The sequence below is a fragment of the Pan troglodytes genome, chromosome 13, assembly GCF_028858775.2.
Source record: "Pan troglodytes isolate AG18354 chromosome 13, NHGRI_mPanTro3-v2.0_pri, whole genome shotgun sequence".
Lineage (NCBI taxonomy): Eukaryota > Metazoa > Chordata > Mammalia > Primates > Hominidae > Pan > Pan troglodytes.
In genome coordinates this window covers 73,737,860-73,763,057 of record NC_072411.2, presented here as the reverse complement: position 1 = coordinate 73,763,057, position 25,198 = coordinate 73,737,860, and the positions used below count along the sequence as shown (strand labels likewise).

The following is a 25,198-nucleotide window of genomic DNA, read 5'->3' as shown; positions in this document are numbered from 1 at the left end:
GTTGAGGATGTCATTTTAGTCTAAAATCAAGTAGGACTGTACCTCAAAATACAGCCAGTACTGAAAATGCACTGGACATACCTGTACATGATTACATTTATTAGGGGCATCTTCAGGCACATAGAGTACAATTCCAAGTACAAAGCTTGAGAAGTAAACTGATCAAAAATGGAAAAATGGGCCAGGCGCGGTGGCTCACACCGGTCATCCTGGCACTTTGGGAGGCCGAGGTGGGCAGATCACTTGAGGTCAGGAGTTCGAGACCAGCCTGGCCAACGCGATGAAACCCCGTCTCTACTAAAAATCAAAAAGTAGCTGGAAACCATCATTCTCAGCAAACTATCACAAGGACAAAAAACCAAACACCGCATGTTCTCACTCACAGGTGGGAATTGAACAATGAGAACACTTCGACATAGGAAGGAGAACATCACATACCGGGGCCTGTCGTGGGGTGGGGGGAGGGGGGAGGGATAGCATTAGGAGACATACCTAATATAAATGACGAGTTAATGAGTGCAGCACACCAACATGGCACAAGGATACATATGTAACAAACCTGCACATTGTGCACATGTACCCTAGAACTTAAAAGTATTAAAAAAAAAAAAAGTAGCTGGGTATGGTGACACACACCTGCAATCCCAGCTACTGGGGAGACTGAGGCAGGAGAGTTGCTTGAACCCAGGAGGCAGAGATTGAAGTGAGCTGAGATCACGCCATTGCACCCCAGCCCGGACAACAGAGCAAGACTCTGACTCAAAAAAGAAAAAAAAAAAAAGGAAAAAAGGAACAAGAGGCCTGGATTACCCCACTGAATAATTGTTCCTAAATTTTTGAGATAACAAATGTAATGCAGCTTCCTAATCTGCAAAGTTAGAGAGAGATTATTTCTCACGACCTTTTATATTTATTCATAAATTACCACCAGTCCCAACAGAAATTCTTGGCACTTAGAGTGATTCAAACATGTTTAGACCATCTTGGTCATGTACTAATCTTAGACCATCTTGGCCAACTGAAGTTGCACGTACAGGTGCATCCACACATCTCACATGTCTTCATGTATTTTCCTATTATATTTCTTCTAATTGTCTTTATTCTTACATTAACATCGTGTTTGCTCAATATGAGTTCATTAGGTTTCATTCTCAGACCTGGGCACTCTTTTTAAATGTCACATATTTAGAAATGCATTATTTCACTGCCAATATCACCATCACAATATTAATTACCTCTATGAAAGCTGGATATGATTTAGTAGAATTCATCATTTTCTATTACTCTGTGTGTGTGTGTGTGTGTGTGTGTGTGTGTGTATACATAAAAATGAATATACTCAGCCCTCTTGAAAATTAATTAATGTTTCCAAGTGAGTCTGTGCTCTCAAAGGGACAATGTACATATTAAGGTTAAAAAGATGTGGCTGGGTGCGGTGGCTCAAGCCTGCTACCCCAGCACTTTGGGAGGCTGAGGTGGGTGGATCACCTGAGGTCAGGAATTCGAGACCAGCCTGGCCAACATGGTGAAACCCTGTCTTTACTAAAAATACAAAATTAGCTGGGCGCGGTTGTGCATGCTTGTAATCCCAGTTACTTGGGAGGCTGAGGCAGGAGAATCGCTTGAACGTGGGAGGTGGAGGTTGCAGTGAGCCAAGATCGTGCCACTGCACTCCAGCCTGGGCAACAAGAAGGAAATGCCATCTCAAAGAAAAAAAGAAAGATGTAAGGTCACCTCACTCAAAAAGAGGATTTTTCTCTCCGTTAAACTCACAAGAAACCAATTTTGTATTCATTATCTAACAAGAACAAATACTTTAAAAAATATTAACTATTTGTTTTTGTGTTTTACAATTTATCATTAAAAAAAACTATGCTTCACACTAAACATAGGTTAGCACACTACCCTTAGGGCTTTCCAATAAAGTCAACAGTATCTTTAAATTAATGATGTAATCACTACAATGTAAATTCTATGAAAGCAAGGACCATGAATGTTTTATCTTCTGTGGTAAACCATAGTATTTTAATAAAGTTGGTAACTTAATGAATATTTGTTCTATACATGAATAAATATTTTTCTTACCATTATTACTCCCTGTATTAATTTACAATATTCTAAAAGGTCTCTAATAATCTCTGGGTTGTCCATAAAACTCATGGGGACATGTTTTAATTCACATTAATTTAAAAAACTTAAGTGTCAAAGTACTTTTGAAAGCAAACTTGCTGACACTGAATTATCTACTATTCAAAATCAGGAACGATGAGTCATAATGTACACAGTATAGTATCTACATAAAAATAATGTATAATATCAAATAAAGACATTTAATAAATATAGTAATTTTTAATCTTGGGAAATATTTTTACTATGGTAATGTTGTAGAAGGGAAAAAAAACGCTTTCACTTAAAAATGCCAGTTGATTATTAATTGTCTAAAGGAATAGTGGCTGGGTGCAGCGGCTCATGCCTATAATCCCAGCACGTTCGGAGGCCAAGGTGGGTGGATCACTTGAGTCTGGGAATTCGAGTCCAGCCTGGGCAATATGGCAAAACCCTGTCTCTACAAAAAATACAAAAATTAGCCAGGCATGGTGGTGCGTGCCTGCAGTCCCAGCTACTCGGGAGGCTGATGTGGGAGGATCGTTTGAGCCCAGGAGGCATAGGTTGCAGTGAGCCAAGATTGTGCCACTGCCCTCCAGTCTGGGTGACAGAGACCCTGTCTGCAAAAAAAATAAAAAATAAAGGAATAATGACATATTTGTATAAAAATATAGAAGCACAAAATATGAAAAAAATTTTTAACCCTATAAAAATGAATTTACACTAGACAAATTGTCTTTATTCTGTAATGCATACTATTTTATAAGGTAAGAACATTATTTCTAAAAAGAAAATTTTGATTTTTCTTAAATGAAAGAGTTATGTCATTTTCCTCCAAAGATAGTATAGCTTAGATTTGTGATTTTGGTTCTATTTGGAAAGCACTTCTCAAATTCAAGCTGGCAAGCTTTATGTGCCTTTTAATTGTTAATGATAACCTGATTATTCAAGAGCTGATTGAAGTATTGAGTTTACAGATTATCCAGCCACCTTGCTTTTTTTTTTTTGCCCTGTCTTTTAGATATTTATTACTGGTTTGTAACTTCAACTAGAGGGACTCAGGCATAAAAAGCTTAAAACTTCTAACAGCTTATGTCTTATTAAAAGGTGTGTTAAGAGATTTTCTTGGTGAGGACATGCAACTTCCTGGCCCAAAATAAGCATTCTTAATCAGCTGTGGATTTTGACTACCTATGTTTAATTTCATTTCAGAAGTCAAAAAGTACATTTAATACTATTTTGTGTGTGTGTGTGTGTGTGTGTGTGTGTGTGTGTGTGTGTGACAAAGAGGAATAAGTAGTAATACTTTTCCCAATATGATCTTTGAAAGAAAGCTGAAATCTTACTGAACTTTTGAAAAGCAAGTCCCAACATGTATGCAGGATCCTAAAACAAACACGAAATGTAATTTTACAAGGAAGATGCAAGTTCAGCAATGCTTGACAGTAAACATTCTCAATGTTGTCCTTAGCAGTTATTCCTTACTCTTGACATTTTATGCATTATTATTCTCTATCTTAATTAGCAGAACTAATGACTTAATAGAACAGAATTGAACTGTTTAACAGAATTGTTTACATTTTCAATTACTGAATGGGGAATCAAGCACAAGAGAGAGGTTTTACACTATTTACACCCAAAACATTCACGTAATAACCAACAAAAAGTTTAAACAGAAAAATCTAAAAGCATTAATATCTCTATTTTTAATATAAAATAATTAGCATAAAACCGGTTGACTATTTAGTACTAAGTTAATTAAATGTGACAGTTAAAATATTATTAAAAAAAAACAAAAAAACCTTTTTTTTCTCCCAGTGTCCAACAGAGAATTTCTATGCCATTTTAGATTTTAAAATGTTAGGACTAACTCGACACAACTATTTAGAGTCCCTTTAAAGTATCAACAGTATTTGGGCACTGAATGCATTCTATCATTAAAACATTAAAAGGAAAATTACTGTACCTAGATCCCACGGCGCCATCTCCAGAGTCTTGGCTTCCAGCTTCACTTGGAGTGCTCACAGATTTGGAGGATGGAGACATAGGAGGAGGGACTAAATAGTGAAATAGACAGGTATCCGCTGTTACTACACGGAGAGGTTGCTCAGCTTATGACGTTTCAAAAATAATTTAATGAAGTAATTAACAAAAAAGAAAAAAACAATGGCAAACCAAAAATCAAAAATATATGAATGAAAATGAACAGCAGAAAGAAAGGGGAAAAGACAAAAAGTTAACAATGCATGCTGAAGATTCATGCAATTTTTCTGGCAAAATGCATTTGAGCTTTATAATTTTTTTAAAAAGGCAAGATTATGGAAGGATGCATCTTCATCTCATCCATCACCAAATGTGGCCACTAATTTTCAAAGGAGAACATTCCTTCTCCCCCTTGTAACTTTTCACTTTTAATATCACCAGATTATAAATATTATTTACAATTGCTGCCAAAATTCAACTCTGAAATATGTTTCATTAAGTTATTTAATCTCTAGTTTCTCAAGATTTATTTTAAAATATTAACTTTTGTCTAATAATTTTTTCTTTCAAAAAGTAATGTTTAAAATGATTTCACTGCCTCCCCCCCAAAAAAAGATATCAATTTAGAGAAATGACTGCAGCTAAAGGAATGGCTCCTTTAAAATGTTCATTAGTTTCCAGCAATTTGGGTGAAAAATGCAAACAGGCAATAAAACAGCATGCCTTCTAGACATTATGCATAACATAAAGTGATGCATGCAAATAAACAAGGCAAGACTTATGGGAACTTCCTTACCCCAGTATTCAGAAAAAACTGAAGTGTACAGACAAAGATACAGACACCCAAAATATTCTTAATCCCTTCTTATAGAAAAATACACATTTTTCATAGTATATAAAATAAATAGCAAGTGCTTTCCCCTAGATCCTCAACTTTTAACATTATATAACAACAGCTGAACGTGCACATTTCATGCTATGACATTTGTAAAACTTTTTGATTACCGTTGCAGGGAGTATAGGAGGATCATCACTGCCATCTTCTGGTTAAATTTTATCATAAATGTCCCCAATCCCAAGTATCTTTTCAAAATAATTTTTCAGTGTATGATATTAAGTGACTAATACAGTTTATGTTGAGCTGAAAGCCCTTCTTTTAACAGTCTACTGAAAAGAAGGCAAGTTCCTAGTTATACAGGAACTAAAGAAATAAGTATTTAATTAAAAGTCTGTGTTTTTTAGGATAGTCACATTCATTGAACCTTAAAATTATGTCTAAATGTTTATACACGCTGCAGTAAAAACAGTGGGCTTGGTAATCTATCAAAATGTATAATATATTATGATGGCTCACATCTTAAACATAAGTATAAAACTGATCATCCTTATTTTTTCAATGGTAAATTCTAATTGACACCAATAAGATTATAAGAAAAAAAAAATCACAACTAGAATATTTCTTTCCTAAGATACAGTGGCTAACTGCTTAAATTTCAAAGGACTATAAAAACTTCATCAATGTTTCTAATATTGTGATTAAATGTGTCAGAAACAACTATAAGACCAGATAGCTTCCTATAGTTTACATGTAGGTGGCACTGTGCTAGGTGCTGTATGTATAATTCAAAGTACCTAAAAATGATTTTCATCTAAAGTAGAAGAATATTAATGTCCCTTAATTTATCTTAGGTTACATTTCTTCATTTTTTGTCCATCTTTCACTGTGAGGCTTCCCCTAGTCTAAGTCCCAACTGATATAGGAATAGAGTAATACTTAACAGTTGTTTGCCTACTGTGCTGTAAACACAAATAAATGTTTATTAAATTATAGTGAGGCACCGCAATGTTTTCAAGATTTTTAAAGAAGAAATTTTGTATGCTTTAAATTACATACCTAATTTCATACTCAGAAAAACAATTTTTCCAAGTGTACATATCAGAGGTTGGAGGAAAATTAGTAAAATTCCCATCAATCTATTTGTGATGAACTACAGAATTCTTTTTCAGTTTAACATGCTTTTCCCCCTTTCTGATGATTTCAAGTATCAATGACTCCACTGAACAAGTTCAACAGTATTTTACTTGGTTAAAGACTACATTTTTAAAAAATGTTAATCAAAATTCTTTACAGAAACAGGCTAAATACTAATTATACAGATAAACAGATACATTAACAGCCAGTTCTGAAATAAAAGTTTCAGAAATAAAAAGTAAATCAAAAGGGTGATGCTACCATATTATCAGTTTCTTAGCCAAAGCCAAAATAAATCACAGTGACTTCACATTTGTAATTATATAAATACCTCCATCCCAGAACTATCTTCTTTCTCCCAAATATAGTTTCAAGCCAAATGATGGAAAAGACTCTATAAAGGACTCTTAGCTATTATCTGAGCCACAGCTACATTTTGCAATAATAAATAATGTATACCACAGAAGGGACAATCCTAGAAAAAAAATTACTATCATTACAAAAGGAGGAATATTAATTTTTAAAAAGGGGAATGATAGTGTTATTTGGTGACTGCTACATTGTAATCCAATTAATCTAGAAAAATCAAAGAATGCTAGAATTATGCAAGAAGGCAAATACCACTATATTCCCAGACTTCAATAAACCCCTGAGAACAAATGAATGCATGATTCAGGAGGCCAAAACAAAACAGAAACACTAATCAACTCACAGGTTCTCAAATGTAAGAAAAGACTCACTTCTGGAATTCATTTTTAAAGACAGTTTGTAAGTCTAATCAGCCTTGAAAATAACATAAACCATTACTAATTAATTTTTGCCAAGTATCTGAGATATGATCTGCTTAGTAAGAACAGTGATTCAATCAGATTACCTTTACTCCACAGTTCTGCACATAAACAGCCTAAAACAGGTTTTAAATGGTATAAAATAAAGGAATTAATATAAACATAGGTGAATATGTTAATGAATTTCAGCTTCTTAGAAGTTTAGAGCACAGATACCTATTCTCTTCTTTGACAACTGTCACAGAAGAAAAAAAAAAGAAAAAAAAAAAAAGCTAAACCATGGCAGTCACTGATCATGTAGGTAATGTGAGAAAGACTGTACCTCTTTAACTATCCAGGACAAAAAGGCAATCAAGAAAGTCTTTCCTACCAGCTTAGACCTTGGCCTTCCAAGGATATAAAATTAACACTGCTGGCTTCTGGCCTGTGAAGAAACAACTAGAATATTTTTAGACCACAAAGGACCTGGGAATGCACCTAGATTTAGAATTAGCATTAAGTCTGGGTCAACCACTCAGAACTACACAGAAGTCTCAAGGGCAAAGGATGGCACATAGCTGAATTATTTTTCAAGTAGAAGAAAGCCTCTGGCAAGAGGGGGTTTTTATCAGGAAGAAAGACCTGGAAAAGGTAGAAAGCTAAGGAAGGTGAATGTAGGGAATGGGAGTGTTGGTAGAAGACTGTGAAATGGAAGGAGTGAGCTTTTGGGATGCGTGGAACCCAAAGTTGTGAAGTCTCTTCTAAGGTCATCAATGATACTCAGTACTCAAACACAGTCCACGTTACAATAATGCCCCCTTCTGGACACAAGTGTTCTTAGCCCGGAATATTAAAATTTAAATAACTACCTATTTTTCATACCTTACTTTTTTTTGACCTTCTGAAAGATGTTACTTTAAACCTTAACTCTCTGAAATATTAATTTCTCCCTTCCCCTTGCTCCTTCTCTTCATAATAAGGTTTAAATATCCTCTACTAATCTCTCGTAAGAGTTTCATTTCCTTTATTCTCCTTGTCAATGTGATTTAGAGCATTACATTAAAAAAAAGAAATTAATAAGTGAAAATAACATTTTAGCTCCGGTGTGATGTGTCATGCCTATAATCTCAGCACTTTGGGGGACTGAGGCAAAAGGATTCCTTGATCCTAGAAATTTGAGACAAGCCTGGCCAGCATAACAAGACTCTGTCTCTATAAAAAATCAGCTGGGCATGGTGGCACATGGCTGTAGTCCCAGCTACTCAGGAGGCTGAGGCGGGAGGATTGTTTGAGCCCAAGAGGTCAAGGCTGCAGTGAGCCATGGTTGCACCACTGTATTCCAGCCTGGGTAACAAGAGTGAGGCCCTGTCTCAAAAAATAATTAAATTAAACAATACGATTTAGTTGTTGTCCTAAAGCAGAATGGCTTTAATTCGCCCTTACCAGGCGGTAAGACACATGACCTAGTAATAATGGAACAAAAATTTAGGTGTCTAGCCTGTGATGGCACCAGAGGTAAAAATGTAAGTAATATATTCTCCTTGCTCTCAAGAATCTCTAACAAAAAGTCATCAAGTTACCAAATAATTAAGAATCCACCAGTAGGCAGGGACAGTGACTCATGCCTGTAATCCCAGCATCTTGGAAGGTCAAGGCAGGAGGATCGCTTAAAGCCAGGAGTTTGATACCAGCCTGCACAGTCAGCCTGTAGAGATGGGTGAGTCCCCATCTCTACAAAAACAAAAAAATTAGATGGCTATGGTAGTGTGAACCTGTAGTCCAAGCTACTTGGGAGGCTGAGGTGAAAGTACTGCTTGAGCCTGGAGGTAGAAGCTGCAGTTTGTGCCACTGTACTCCAACCTGAACAACAGAGTGAGACTGTTAAAAAAAAAAAAAAAAAAACTACCAGCAAAGAAAAGTTATGAGAGGTTTGATTAGCTGTATCTCTTTTTTCTTTAAACAAATTGTTTTTAGTAGGAAAAAAAAAATCCACTTTAGGAAAACAATAGATTTTTTAAAATAAACCCAGTGTTTTTATACTTCTATGCTTTAAAAATATTTAATAAATGAGTACATTCTATATTGAAAAGAAAAACAAGTATCCATCCTAAGTTATGATACAAAATAGATTTTTTACTGTGGTTTACTGTCAAAAAAGGTTTGAAAGCCATGGCCTTCATCCGTATCCTGTATTTTTCAGGCCAAATTACAAATAAATACTGGACTTGTAGGCATATGTTTTAAGGATTATGAAATGCACTTAGCCTAATTTTCTAACGGTAATGAGATCTTCAGAAAGTCTTTAACCCTTCACAGGTTCCATTATAATGGTAAATCTGCCAACAAGAAAGGGAAACATCATTTAGAAATAAGAACCTCAAAGAAAGGAAAAGATGTAGATCTAACTTGGAAACTTAAATTCTTAAATCTAAATACAGTGTTAACCTTTTCTGGGAAGGAACAGCCAACCCTTTGTTCATAGCTATTTGGAGAAACTGGTAATTCAACTGTTAATCAGCTCATGCTGCTTTGATAAACACAATCTCACATGCCTACACATCACTGAAAATTTCAAATAGATATCATAAGCTAAATAAATTAAAGCAATCACATTTGGCTTGTTTTTCAAAGCATATTTATTTACTGCTCTCTACAATGTTCTATCTTGACCAGAATTGAGTCTCCACTCTTAATTACTGACAGCTAAAAACTCTGAAGTCAAATAGTTCACAATAGATAAGCTAATATTTAATCAAGAGGAAGATACTATTCCGCCCCACTGAGAAAAACCTTTGTTGAAAATTATGCCAGATAGTATACTCTGTAAAAAATTTTTTATTAATAATCTATTTATAAAATGACTGGAGATAAAATATGCTACCTTCCCCACTGTCTTATAACTAATCCAAATATTCAACAAAGTTTAAATCATATATAAAATGTTCTTCAAAACCTTTCTATAGCCAATCATGTTCACTAGGGACATTTTTATTTTAAAAAGTAGCTACTTAACTAAATTATCTCTCCATGGCTTAATTCAGTAATAACATTAAACTAACAGTATGAAGTTTAATGGTATCTTTCTTCCTTCTCCCTTTCTCTCTCATATCTACACTCATAAACAAACAAAAAAAAAGTTGGCATAAAGAAAAACAGCAAGGGGCTGGGCACAGTGGCTCACGCCTATAATCCCAGCACTTTGGGAGGACCAGGTGGGTGGATCACTTGAGGTCAGGAGTTCGAGACTAGCCCGGCCAACATGGTGAAACCCCGTCTCTACCAAAAATACAAAAATTAGCTGGGCTTGGTGGCAGATGTCTGTAATCCCAGCTATTCAGGTGGCTGAGGCAGGGGAATTGCTTGAACCTGGGAGGTGGAGATCGTGCCACTGCACTCCAGCCCGGGAGAGACAGCAAGACTCCGTCTCCAAAAAAAAGAAAAATAGCAGGGGAATGATCTCTTTTAAAGTTTATAGTCTAAACGTGCCCATTCAAGATGAATATAAAAATACAATTCTAATACTACAATATTTACCCCAGCAAAAAGCTTGTTTTTGAGTTCAAATCCATTAAGATAAAAATCAGTTTGTTATTGGCTACAAATGGTTTATCAAGACATATTTTTTATTTTAACCAACTTTTCTCAGAGTCAACTCTCAAAAATCAGAGTCACCTAAGACAGGCTATAAAACTAGGTTAATTGGCCAGGCACAGTGGCTCACACCTGTAATCCCAGCACTTTGGGAGGCTGAGTAGGGTGGATCACGAGGTCAGGAGATTGAGACCATCCTGGCTAACACGGTGAAACCCCATCTCCACTAAAAATACAAAAAATTAGCCGGGCGTGGTGGCGGGCGCCTGTAGTCCCAGCTACTTTGGATGCTGAGGCAGGAGAATGGCGGGAACCCAGGGGGTGAAGCTTGCAGTGAGCCAAGATCACGCCACTGTACTCCAGCCTGGGCGACACAGCAAGACTCTGTCTCAAAAAAACAAAAAACAAAAAACAAAAAAACTAGGGTAATTGAAAGCTGGTTATAGTTACGATTAAACAAGCCAGTCTTTAGTCTCTACAGTAGTTTGGTTTAGTGACCCATCTAAGACACTATCCTGCTTAAAACTCTATTAAAATGCCTTTCATCACTTATAAGGCTATCATTTTTTTAAATGTTGAAATCTCTCAGAAAATCCCTCAAAAATTTGTGACTTTGATTTATGGGTAAATTCTCTGTGAATGTGGGCTGGACTTAGTGTTTCTCTTCCAATGGACAGAATGTGGCAGAGGTGATGCTTTGTGACTTCCAAATCTAAGTCATAAAAAGGACAGTTTTCTTCTGACTCTCTTTTTCTCTTCGATTGCTCACTCTGGGAGAACCCAGCTAACATGCTACAAGGATACTCAAGTAGATCCGTGGAGTGGCCCACGAGGATGGGAACTCAGCTGTCCCACTAGCAACCAACGCCAACTTGCCAGCCATGTGAACGAACCACCATGAAAGCAAGTCCTCGAGCCTCAGTCAAGACTTCAGATCACTAAAGCTCTAACTGAAATCTTGACTTTGACCCAATGAGAGAAGCTGAGCCAGAACCACCTAGCTAAGCTGCTACCAAATTCTTGACCAGCAGAAACTATAAGAGATAATAAATGTTTATTGTTTTGGGGAGAAAAAAACAGACATAAGAAGAAATAGAAAATCTGAAGAGACTATAACCATTAAAAAAACTTGAGCAGTTAGGGAGGCCAAGGCAGGAGGATGACTTGAGGCCAGGAGCTTGAAACCAGCCTGGGTAACATAGCGAGACCCCATCTATACAAAAAAAATTTTTTTTAACTAGCCAGGCATAGTGATACCTGCCTGTAGTCCCAGCTACTTAGGAGGCTGAGGCAGGAGGACTTGAGCCCAGGAGATTGAAGCTACAGTGAGCTGAGATCACACCACTGCACTCCAGTCTCGGCCACAGACTGAGACCCTGTCTCTAAACTGCACCCCCGCCCGCCGCCACACACACACACACACACACACACACACACACACACACAGACACACACACACTCCAAATGATGAATAACCCCTGCTCTCTACTCTCTGTAGAAAAAAGTCATAATCAAGGCAGTTTTAAAATGGAAATCTAATGAGCTTTTAAGAAACAGGCATCTTTTATAAATTATTCTACAAAATAGCAAAAGCAAAAACTGACCAATTTATTTTAAAACCATAACCATGATGACCAATGAACATGGACAGTATAAGAAAATCAAAGGCAAATTTCATTCATTAGTACATATACAAAAAACCCTCAATAAAATATTAGCTAATCTTTTCTTTTTCTTTTTTTTTGAGACGGAGTCTCACCCTGTTGCCCAGGCTGGAGTGCAACGGCGCGATCTCGGCTCACTGCAACCTCTGCCTCCCGAGTTCAAGCGATTCTCCTGCCTCACCCTCCAGAGTAGCTGGGATTACAGGCGCCTGCCACCATGCCCAGCTAATTTTTGTATTTTTAGTAGAGACGGGGTTTCACCATTTTGGCCAGGCTGGTCTCGAACTCCCGACCTCATGATCCGCCTGCCTCGGCCTCCCAAAGTGCTGGGATTACAGGCGTGAGCCATCATGCCCAGCCTAGCTAATCTATTTTTAAAATACATGCAGGCCAGGAGTGGTGGCTCACACCAGTAATCCTAACACTATGGGAGGCTGAGGTGGGTGGATTGCTTGAGCTCAGGAGTTCAAGACCAGCCTAGGCAACACGGCGAGACCCTGTTTCTTTTCTTTTCTTTTGAGACAGAGTCTCGCTCTGTCACTCAGGCTGGAGTGCAGTGGCGCCATCTCGGCTCACTGCAAGCTCCGCCTCCCCGGTTGACGCCATTCTCCTGTCTCAGCCTCCCAAGTAGCTAGGACCACAGGCGCCCACCACCACGCTCGGCTAATTTTTTGTATTTTTAGTAGAGATGGGGTTTCACCATGTTAGCCAGGATGGTCTCGATCTCCTGACCTCGTGATCCGCCCACCTCAGCCTCCCAAAGTGCTGGGATTACAGGTGTGAGCCACCGTGCCTGGCCTGTGAGACCCTGTTTCTACTAAAAATTTAAAAATTAGCTGGGTGTGGTGGCAGCACATGCCTGTAGTCCCAGCTACCCGGGTGGTTGAAGTGGGAGAATTGCTTAAGCCTGGGAGGCGGAGGTTGCAGGGAGCCAAAATCGCACCACTGCATTCCAAAATGGGTGACAAAGTGAAACCCTGTCTCAAAAAATAAAAAAAAGAGATAAAATACATGCAAAAACTCATCTGCCATGCCTAGAGGTGACTATGAGTAATTAAAGCAAAAAAGTAAACATGTCTCCTGCTTTTCTAACATTTAGGGTAACCAAAACCCCTAGTTATTGAGAGAAAGCTCCCCTTTACAGAAGAGCTTTAGCCAATAAATGCAGAAAGAATGGCAGAATTACAAAAACAATGCTGCAACTCCTAATTAAATAACTTAGATGAGGATCATCGATGAGTATTAACACCATCAGATAAAAGGCTGATAAAGAAATTAATAGTCACATAGTGCCCAAGTATCACCCTCAGATATTACCTATTAGTCACAAGGGGCTAATTATGATGGAGAGATCAGGTTATCACAATTGTAACCCAATAATCAAGCTTAGCATTGCTCAATAGCCAGAGATGTGCTACTAATATGATACAATATGAAGGACACAACATCACTTATGAGATTTTCTTGCCAAAAAAGTTCAGCCTAAAGTGAATCAAGCTTCTTTTCTTTTCTTTTCTTTTCTTGAGATAGGATCTTGCTGTGTCGCTCAGGCTAGAGTTCAGTAGTGCGATCATGGCCAGCACCTCGACCTTGCAAACTCAATTGATCCTCCCACCTCAACCTCCACAGTAGCTAGGACTATAGGTGCCTGCTATCATGCCTGGCTAATTTTGTTTTCCTTTTTTTTTTGTAGAGACAGGGTCTTGCCATGTTGCCCACGCTGGTCTTGAACTCCTGGGCTCAAGTGATCCACCTACCTCAGCCTCCCAAATATCTTTCTTCCTTCTTCCTTTCTCTCTCATATCCCAAAGTAATGGGATGACAGGTGTGAACCACCACGCACAGTTCGAATTAGATCAAAATTGAGCTTTTAAATCTAACTTCCAGTTTAAAGGAAATATAAGGGATAAAAGCTAAATGTGAGAATGCCATCAGACAAACCCAGGAGGGGAGACAGTCTACAAACCAACTGGCCCACCCTCTTCAACAAGTAGATATCATGAGGCAAAAAGTAGTATGTGTGTGGAGAATATTCAAGATTTTTAAAAATTAGGAAGGGTGTAGTGGCTCATGCCTGTAATCCCAGCACCTTGGGAGGCCAAGGCAGGAGGATCGCTTTGAGCCCAGGAGTTCAAAGCCAGCCCTGGCAACATAGTGAGACCCCATCTCTACAAAAAAAAACAAAAAACAAAAACAAAACAAAAAAATTAGTTGGGCATGGTGGTGTGCACCTATGTTCCCAGCTACTTGGGAGGCTGAGGTGAGAGGATCGCTTGAGCCTGGGAGGTTGAGGCTATAACAAGCCATGGTTGCACCACTGCATTCCAGCCTAGGTGACAGAGCAAGACCTTGTCTCAAAAATAATAATAATTATTAAAAAAAATAAAAACATATAGCAATGCAATGTATGTATGGTACAGCAACACTTTGGAGGGAAACAAACTAAATTTCTTGAGGAAAGAAAAATGTTTGTAAACCTAGGACTATTTTGTAAAAGGAACAAAGGGGGTGATTTTCTGTATCAGAAATTAGAATATAATACAAAGGTGCAGTAATTAAAACTGGGTTGTGTAGAACCAAACAAATAGATTCATAGTGAAAATAGAGAGCCCAGAAATGCCCATAAATAAATGGGAATTTACTGTATGACAAAGTTGGCATCGGACTTCAGTGGGGGAAAAGATAGACTAACAAACGGCACTGAGAAAATTAGCTAACTATATAGAGAAAAATTAGGTTGGATCCCTACCTCATACTATTTTTAAAAATATAACCCAAATATCTACATGTGAAGGGTAAAACTATAAAATTAATAGGAAAAACATAGAAGAATATATTTGCATCCACAATGTAGGAAACAATTTCTTTTTTAAAAAGACCAAAAGCACACAAAAAAGGGTTATACAGGTTGAGTATCCCTTACCCAAAATGTTTGGGACCAAAGGTGACAGATTATTTTGGATTTCTGACTATTTGCATTATACCTAGCAGTTCAGTATCCTAACTTAAAAATCTGAAATCTGAAATTCTCTAATCAGTATTTCTTTTGAGTGTCATGTTGGTGCTTAAAGTGTTTCAGATTTTGGGGCATTTTGAATGCTGAATTTTTGGATTAGGAATACTTAGCCTGTAATTGCTAGATTTGATCATATCAAAATGAAGGATTTGATCATATCAAAATAGAGGATTCTGTTCAATGAAGAATATTATAAGCAGTTAACAGATTAGAAGGGTTTTTAAAAAGACTAAAACAGACAAAAGTCCTCCCTAAAATATACAAAATACACAAAGAATGCCTATACATCAGAAGATAAAGAACCTCAATCGTAGTAAATGGGGAGAAGGATATGAATATGCAATTCGCAGAAGGGAAAACTTGAATGGTTAAAAGATATATAGAGAGGTGGTCAACCTCACTGTAATCAGATAAATGTATATTAAAACATTTTGGTGTACCACTTTATACTCATCAAGTTAGCAAAAACTAGAAAGCTGGATAATATCCAGTCATCATGTGAATATGGTAAAGCAGTTACTTTTTCATGCACTGGTAGTGGGCGGGTAAACTTTGTAGCCATTCTGGAGAGTGACACGCAGAACCTAATTAAGCTAAGTCTTATATACAATAACATAGCAAGTAAATTCTTGGGCATACACCCCAGAGAAAGTATTCCACAGTCCTCAAGGGAAAAAACACATATTTTTTGCAGTGTTGCTTATGATAGTAAAGCAAAGAGACAAAAGGAAACTGAGTGCATAGCACTGGGGGAATGGATAAGTAAAATGTGGTACATAATAGGATATTATATATTAGAAATAAATGACTAAATACGTATATAGCAACATGGAATAAACAAAAGACATACAGCACTATGCCATTTATATATATAAAGTATATATACACAGAGATATGTGAAACCTTGAAAAACAGAGGATAATCTGAAGGATGTATGTTAAAAATTCAAAAGTGGGCCGGGCATGGTGGCAAACACCTGTAATCCAAGCACTTTGGGAGGCCGAAGAAGGCGGATCATGAGGTCAGGAGTTCGAGACCAGCCTGGCCAACATGGTGAAAGCCCGTCTCTACTAAAGATACAAAAAATTAGTCAGGTGTGGTGGCACGTGCCTGTAATCCCAGCTACTTGGGAGGCTGAGGCAGGAGAATCACTTAAACTCGGGAGGTGGAGGTTGCAGTGAGCTGAGATCACATGATTGCACTACAGCCTGGGCGACAGGGCAAGACTCCGTCTCAAAAAAAAAACCAAAAACCAAACAAATAAACAAACAAAAACTGCAAAAGTGGTCACTTAATGCATTAGTGGGAATGAGAATGGAATTAGAGATGAGAAATGAGGGACACATACACAAACCCTAAAGAATGGTCTTTCAAGAATTAATGATGGAGATGGGCCATTGATACAGTTTGGACATCCCCTCCAAAGCTCTTGTTGAGATGTAATCCCCAGTGTTGGAAGTGGGGCCTAGTGGGAGATGTTTGGGTCATGGAGGCGGATCCCTCACGGTTTTGTTTAAAACTGTGTGGCACCTCCCCCCACCTCTTGCTCACTGCATGAGACATGCTGACGCCCCTTTGCCTTCTGCCATGATTAGAAGCTTCCTGAGGCCTTGCCAAAAGAAGCCAGTGACATACTTCCTGTAAAGCTTGCAGAGCCATGAGCCAATTAAACCTCTTTTCTTTTTTTTTTGAGACGGAGTTTCACTCCTGTTGCCCAGGCTGGAGTGCAATAGCCAGATCTCAGCTCACCACAACCTCTGCCTCCCAGGTTCAAGCAATTCTCCTGCCTCAGCCTCCTGAGTAGCTGGGATTACAGGCATGCGCCACCACACCCACCTAATTTTGTATTTTTAGTAGAGACGGGGTTTCTCCGTGTTGGTCAGGCTAGTCTTGAACTTCCGACCTCAGGTGATCCGCCCACCTCGGCCTCCCAAAGTGCTGGGATTACAGGCGTGAGCCACCCCACCCAGCCACCTCTTTTCAAGTTACCCAGCCTCAGCATTTCTTTATAGCAACACAAAGAACTAACCCAGCCATAAATTAAGAAATATGAACACTTCAGGGGTGGGTGGATCATGAGGTCAGGAGTTCGAGACCAGCCTGGCCAATATGGTGAAACCCTGTCTCTACTAAAAGTACAAAAATTAGCTGGCGTGGTGGCACAAGCCTGTAGTCCCAGCTACTCAGGAAGCTGAGGCAGAAGAATCGCTTGAACCCGGGAGGTGGAGGTTGCAGTGAGCCGAGATTGTGCCACTGCACTCCAGCCTGGGAGAGTGAGTGAGACTCAGCCTCAAAAAAAAAAAAAAGAAGAAAGAAATATGAACAAGTGAGTTCAGTGAAACTAAAGTCTTAAGAAGAACATAAAAGAAAAAAAATCCTATAGGAGAAAAACAAAAGCCAAAGCACAGAAAAAAAAGGTAACTCAAACAAAGGCTAACAAGCAACTTGGTTTAGTTACAAGAAATTAAATGTTCTGATTCATTTACTTTTAAAATTGCATGTTCAACATAAGCTTATTGAATAAATACATAAAATTAATATACTTCAGTCTTTAAATTCTACAAGAAAAGGAAAATGAGCTGAAAGAAATAACAATGAAGCTGACCATGAGAGTAGCCAGCCTTTTCATCTTGAAACCTTTTAGAAATATCAGCTCTAAGGACAGTTATGTTGCAGTTTCACAACAAGCATAGAGCATTTACAATCTCCAGTATTTGTCCCCTGGACTAGATAAAATTAGCCCACCAACTAGCCCTAAAATGTTAGGTCTCTAAAGGATAAAGGCCATGTTAAACTAAAATACTATGTAATAGCACCCAGCACAGAACTATTTTAAGTAAGCATTTGTTCCTGATATGTAACTAGATTGTCCCGTGTACCTCTACTATTTCAGCTTTTTTGGTCTAGTACAGTTATCAAAATGAATAACCCAGAAAAATAATAAGATTAAGTCAAATCACTGCGAAAATAAGCCACAAAATTATCTCCCTTATTAGCATTAACAGCAGAAGGCTATAAGCTTATCCTTCCACTCCTGTACCTTTGAATACTAATATATTTTGCATTCTAACAATATAAGTCTGATTGTATCTCTCTCTAATCTCCAGAAAGGAATATAGAGTTCAGATCAGGAATCCTAGTTAACTTTGAGCTTAACACAGTATGGCACATAAAACTTGCTTAACCAATGTTTGTTGAAATAAATTACTGATTTAATAAGAGAAGTCAATTGGTAGTTCAGTATATGTTAATAATTACTCTTGCAGCTCTTTTGAACAAATAAAATAACCATGTACTAGCATATCTGAAAAAAAGACAATTCCAAGTAAAAGATTAATAATTTTAGAGACACAAGGAAAATATGTAAAATATATCAAGTCAATCCACTCAGCTATGTCTGAGCTGAACAGAATCTATGCCTATCTCTTATAAATGGATATATTCTTAACCTTACCAATGGGGGATTCTGGAGTTAGCCCCATGCTTTGAAGCAATGCTTCAGCTTCTCTCCTTTTTTTTTCAAGATCTGATTCTTCTTGCACAGGAGCAACAGCTTCCTTCTTCTGATCTGTCTAAAATGTTTAGGTTAAAAACTTATGTTTACATATAGTATGAAAAATTTGTTTGCAAAAATGTTTTAAATAATATGCTAACACTGTATACTTTTAAGGCATGAACTTAGTTTTGAGTACAGGTTAAGTTCTTTTTATAGTCATTAAATGAAAATCATTCTCAATAGAGTTCTAGTAAATAACCTTCAAATGATACGTACTAAACTGCTCTATCTTCATATGTAATCAAGGAGTTTCCACAAAAATTTTCCTAACAGACAAATTCAAGAAGTACAGTCAACTTCAAATTATCTACAGTATGAAATTGCTGTCTATGGTCAGGAATAACAGACAACTTCCCCCAAGTGGCACAAAAGGTTAGATACAATATCACATACAATGAAAATATTAAAGTGTAATTATTTAAGAGGTAACAAATTTTAAGTGAATGACAATATGATTTGTTGAAAAAGAGTATCACAAACTTCTGTATAAAGTCTTCATTTTATTTGGGATTGTGTTTTGTAAAATTAAACTCACTTTTGCATAGCACAAAACATTTTGTTATGAAAATTTTTGTCAGCTTTTATCTCGGCTATTTATCGTTTTAGCACAATCTGCTGGTTAAACTAGATAAACCTCAATACTCTCAGATCATCCAAGACTTCTCAAGTAAAATGTAAGCTTTCCAAGGAAAAGTTTTTTTTATGTAAATCTCAAATCCCTATGCCACCTAGACAACTATTACTCAGACACTGTCTGGAGTGAATTTTGTTAGCCATAATATTCTATGCCATTTTGACTTAAAAGTCATCAGAAAAATTAATCAAAATAACAAAACAGGTTGTAATATCAAGCTGATGCTTCACTGTTGATAAAAAATATATTAATAGACTCACAGTTTAATACCATTGTATTATCTCTTGTAACATTTTTATAAACTTTGTTTTTTCCCATTGGTCTGTGTGACTCAATAGTTTTACAAGCTTTAAATTAGGTATAAATCATGCAATAGATATCCCTTAGAACCCATTTTTGCCAGTTATGGCCATCATTAGAAAACAAAAATGAAATTTGCTCTCAGCACGGAAATGTTTAGGGATATAAATATTATTTTGGAATAGCTCTGCCAACCTGAATCATGCTTCTACCAGTCAGCTTTTAATCTAATAGCTAATGTAAAGCTCCAGTCCTCTTATAATGTCTCACAGAAAGGTTCAGAATAAACTAGCAAATTCTTCAATTACAGGCCTTTACAGCATCATAGTAATGCTGCACATAAATTGTACCTTCAACTTTTCTACTACTTATTTTTCTCTTAGTCCCCAAGAGATTTCTGGCAGTCTTGGCCATTATTTAGGCTACCACATATAAAAACTTGGTCCTAAAGACACACAAGAAAAACTACCTTACACTAGGTATTTAAAACATATCTGTAGTAAAAGTACACAGATATGTCTAAAGAGTTTCCACAGGGATAAAAGTATATTTCAATGCATGAACAAGTAAAATGTCTCCAGCTCAGGGCCAATGTACATTTGCTGTATATAATGTGATGCATATTTTTGATACAAAAAATCAAAAGAAGTACCTGGTCCACCTTTATGGTACCATCAAACCTACTACTCAGTAAAAATATTTCAATGACTAACTCATAAGAGATAAGAACAAATCCCTTAGTCAATTAAATCATCTATTACATATATTTTATTTGCTATTAATATTATCCATTCTGACAAATTAGCAGTTCAGACTAGCAAAATATTCAGATAAATTCAAAGTCCAAACTAAGTTATGATATATATACACCATATTTATGAGTTATTATAATATAGACGTCTTGACTGAGTGTGGTGGCTCGTGCCTGTAATCCCAACACTTTGGGAAGCCTAGGCAGGAGGACTGTTTGAGTTCAGGAGTTCGAGACCAGCCTGGGTAACATGGCAAAACCTCGTCTCTACAAAAAAATACAAAAATTAGCCTAGCATAGTGACATGTGCCTGTAGTCCCAGCTACTCCAGAGGCTGAAGTGGAAGGATCACCTGAGTCAGGGGAGGTTGAGGCTGCAGTGAGTTGTGCTCAAACCACTGCACTCCAGTCCGAGTGACACAGTGAGACCCAGTCTCAAAAAAAAAAAAAAAAAAAAAACCCAAAACAAAAAAAAATACAGATGAGCCTTACTTTATAATAAATATATTCCTAGGAGACTAAATTGTAAATTGAACTTTAATAAATCAAATTTTAGAAATGCATCAATCTACACGAAATTGTTTTTAAAAATCATATTTTATCAGTTTTGTCATTTTCACATATCTTGCTTCTTTAAAGTAAGATTCACTTACAGTGCTATGTCTGCAGTCAGAACTGCTAGATTTTTAACTATCCTGAAATTATTAGGTTTGTGCAAAAGCAATCACAGTTTTTGCCATTACTTTTAACCACGATTACTTTTGCACCAACCTATATGTAAATATATAAATATGTGAAATAAAACCCAATTACTTTATGTTTATTTAAGAAAAAAATCAAACATACTTCTTTTTTTTTCCTTTCTTCTTCTTTTCTCTTCTTTTCCTCTCTGATTTGGGCCAGTCGCTGCTTCTTACGTTCCAACTCAGCCTTTAATTCACTTTTGTCTGACATGTTTGTGACCTTAGAAACATATAATCATTATGTTAGTAAAAGCAGCACAGTTGAAAAAACTAGTGTTCCAAGAAGAGAACTGTCCCGAAAGGCCATATAGTTCAATGCTATCTCAAAAAAGCACAAAAACCTTACTTTTAAAATAATGGGGCTGGGCAGTAGCTTACTTTGGGAGGCTAAAGTGGGAGAACTGCTTCAGGCCATGAGTTTGAGACCAGCCTGGGCAACAAAGCAAGACCCCATCTCTACAAAAAAAAAAAAAAAAAAAAAAAAAGGCAAGAAAAATAAAAAATTAGGCGGCATGGTGGCATGTGCCTGTAGTCCCAACTACTTGGAAGGATTGCTGGAGCCCAGGAAGTCAAGGCTGCAGTGAGCCGTGATCATGCCACTGCACTCCAGCTTGGGCAACAGAGCGTCTCTAAAAAATAAACTTTTAAAAGATAAAATAAAGGAAGCATATATATTATTACTAAGATTTAAAAAATGTATAAACAAATATATATAATAAATATTACCTAGAGCTGAGCATAGTAGCTAGCCCATAGTAAGCACTTTAATGTTCGCATACACAAACTGAACACAATGTCTCAAAGTTTTTGATGACAATATATTAGGTACCCAAGATAAAGGTCAAAACTGGCTCTTAAAACAGAGGACATGGTTTGGCATTTAGAGCTCTTAAGCTATATGACACAGATCAAAACTATTACCAATTCTATTGCATTCATAGAAACTTGATAAAAAACAATAGGTCAAACTGAACTTTCCTGTAAGTTCTAAAAGTGCTGTAGTAATACTAAAGCAAAACGCAGGAGTTACCATCATTAGCTATCAAATCATATGACTGTATTTCTCCACAATAACACCTTACGTATACCTCTGATGGCACTTTTAGTACAATTATTTGTGGACATACCTGAAATGTTCCCTATTAGATTGTAATGTACTTGAAATCAGGGACTGTTTTTTAGTTATTTTTGTTGCCTTCACAACATCCAGCAGAATGACCTTAACATTACAATTGACACTGGCTAATGAATAATGGATACGGTGGACACAATTACAATCTGAGCTTCAAAAACCAATTGCATAAACACTACTTCAGCTTGAGTTTTAGGAAGAAATAATGAATTAGGATTTTTTTTCTTTTAAGTAGCCTAGCAGCTGAGCATAAGGCAGGAGCCAGGAACTCCTTACCTTCTCCACATGATTGACTTATTGCCTAATGATCAATCTCTTTCAATGTCTCTGTACAAGTGAAGTATTAAATGCTTTAGATCAAGAAAACTAGGAGAATAACCTCTGGAAAACTGTATTTCCAGAGGTTAGGGGAAATCTCTTAAAAAGCACAATTGTTAAATCTGAACAAAGGTAAGTCAGTCAAGAGGAGAAATTCACCTACTAAGAAGTGGATAAAGGAAATTTCAGCTACTAAACTCCATTAAGACTGGCAAGCGAATTGATAATTTTCAAGCATACGAAAAGGATGAAAAGTTGACATGGCAGACCTGAAATATATACACAATATCTTCCAAGATTTGTTTGAACAAACTAAAAGCAAGAGACCGTGTTTCTTATTCCACCCTTTCTACACCTCTAAACAGCTCCATACAAACGGCTGGTGAAGAGAACTTCCATACGTAACTGTATGCTACGCTAGGCACATTATATTTTGTTCAACGTCAACTGTAAAACAGATATACCAACACTAATTGATATTAAAATAAGCGCATTTTTAAAGCCCAACAACAAAGTCTTGACCAGCTGAACTACAGCTGACCAATCCTCTCATCCTCACAGAAGCCAGAGCCTTCCTCCATGACCGACATGTTCACGTTCTTAAAACTCAAGAGAAGAGAGTCTCTAGAGTTTTGTGCTAGAACCTCCGTGTTCGGGGGCTTTCCATCACACATAAGGTGTGGGGAGACACTATCAAGGCAAGTAGAGATGGCCTTAATTTGTAAAATGGGGCAAGGAGAAAACGAATCACTTTCTCCCCTGGGGTCACGGCCAAGAGGGCGCGGTCCACGGCAGGGCGTCCGGAAGAAGCCAGTGGGCGCCGGACAAGCCTCAAGGCTCCCCAGGCCGCCTCTGGAGGGTCGAGAAGGGAAAGGAGTGGACTCCTCTCGCCGGGCCGCAATGAGTCACCGCACCCAGGTCTCCCCGCCTTTCCTCCCCAAAGCCGGGCCGGGCGGGGATGTCAGCAGGAACTGCCAAGCCGCCCTTCGAGTTGCGACGTGGAACACAGGCAGGGAGGCCTTGAGGGAAGAACAGTCAACCCACCTGTCAGGTGACTGGATGGGGAAGAGTCCTCCCGCCTGCAACTTCCCGGTAACGTCCCTCGCCTAAGCCCCCAACACCAACTGTAGCCACCACCAGCTCCGCGGCTTTCCAAAGCACACAAAGAGGGATGGGCGGCGGCTGCTACGGCGAGAGCTTAGGGACAAATAGCCTCACCAGAACGAGGTCGCTCCCAGAAATAAAAGGTGGGGCCCTGCTGCGAGGAATTGTAGCCCCTCCGTGACTTACCTGTCGTAAAGCAGAAGCCGGTAGATAAAACAAAGAACCCAGTCAACCCAGGGGCCTTAAGTATTTCCGCTTTGCCAAAAACTGGAAAACTACGCCTAATATTCTCAGGCCAGGAATCCAACTTCCGCCCTCGCCTTACAAACTGACACGATCGAGAAGAACTACAAACCCCGGCAACAAGGAAAACCTGCGTGCGACGAGCAGTGCGTTCTGGGAATTGTGGTCGCTGGGCGTCGCAAGGTGTGCTGGGACATGTAGTGTGTCCCCTCCTTTAGGTTTCCCACTCCAAGGCCTTCTTCCGTCGAGAAGCTTCTGTATAAAGTATTCTCGTCTGTTGATCCGTGCCCACAGTGTAGTATGTGTTATAGTGTAAGATCTTTGACCCAATATTGGCGGAATTTTAAGGTCTATTTTCCAGTGGTGAACCTGTGAATCACGCTGCTGCACATTTGGTGAAGACGTGAAGTAGACTGTTTAGGATGTAAAACATTATATATATATATGTACATACATATGTAAGTTTTAGGGAAAAAATGTCTTATATAGGCTTCATGTGGCATCTTAGGCAAAATCTAAATAAAAATATGTCAACTGACATAGCAAATAATTCTTTGGTATTTTGTTGCAGTGTGGTAGCATTTTGGTTTTCTCTCAAACAATTTTAGGAAATAAAGCATTTTGTATTATTGGACTCTCAAACCAAGCTAGAATGTTTTCCACAGTTAGATTTTTAACACACAAAGAAAACAAAAGTTACTGGAACATGAATTTACCTGCAATGTATACATTGACACACCTTTTTAAAGTTTAAATAATTTAAAGCATTATTTGGCAGGAGTTAAAGCTAACACCAAGGTAATATCTTTCCTATGTTCTAGAAAACTGATTGTTCTAGAAGTTCTAGATATTGCCCAAGTCTAGAATGAACCTTTATGATTCAAATTCCAAGTCCTTGGGCTTGTGGTCTTTTTCTTATCTTTCTCTGCCTTATCTGTGGTCTTTTGTGTAGAAAAAAATATTCTAAAAATAAATTTGAGAAAGAAAAATCCTTGGCTTTCCACAGCTTTTCCCAATAACCTAACATTCAAAGAGCTTTATAGCTATGTTATTTTTTTACTTCTTTCCTAATAGTTTTCATTTATTAATTTGAACAAAAATTATTATTGATTGCCTACCATGTGCCAGCAATGGTGATGGGTGTTGTGTTAACAGCTAAAATGGACCAGGCACAGTGGCTCACACCTGTAATCCCAGCACTTTGGGAGGCCGAGGCGGGCAGATCACCTGAGCTCAGGACTTAGAGACCAGCCTGGGCAACGTGGTGAAACCCCGTCTCTACAAAAAATAGAAAAATTAGCAGGGTGTGTGGCATGCGC

At 37.8% G+C, this 25,198-nt stretch overlaps 1 protein-coding gene across 19 annotated transcripts in view; it reads right to left on the bottom strand.

Moving 5' to 3' along the window:
* The window catches only part of DYNC1I2 (dynein cytoplasmic 1 intermediate chain 2), a 60,960-nt gene extending 36,886 nt beyond the window's left edge, over nt 1-24,074 (bottom strand). For 5 of the 19 annotated variants that reach the window (XM_009443744.5, XM_009443746.5, XM_001144771.7 and 2 more), the window contains exons 1-4: nt 23,577-23,724; nt 21,186-21,302; nt 18,554-18,671; nt 4,073-4,217 (exon numbers count right to left, since the gene is read on the bottom strand). In XM_009443744.5, the coding sequence (XP_009442019.1) occupies nt 4,073-4,217; nt 18,554-18,671; nt 21,186-21,293 (371 nt within the window). In that variant the 5' untranslated portion in view covers nt 21,294-21,302; nt 23,577-23,724. Of the gene's footprint in view, nt 1-4,072; nt 4,218-4,885; nt 4,904-18,553; nt 18,672-21,185; nt 21,303-23,576; nt 23,775-23,822 lie in introns of those variants that run through there. The other 14 variants (XM_001144854.6, XM_009443747.4, XM_009443751.4 and 11 more) reach the window with 9 other exon arrangements.
* Between the last annotated feature and the right edge of the window lie 1,124 nt (nt 24,075-25,198).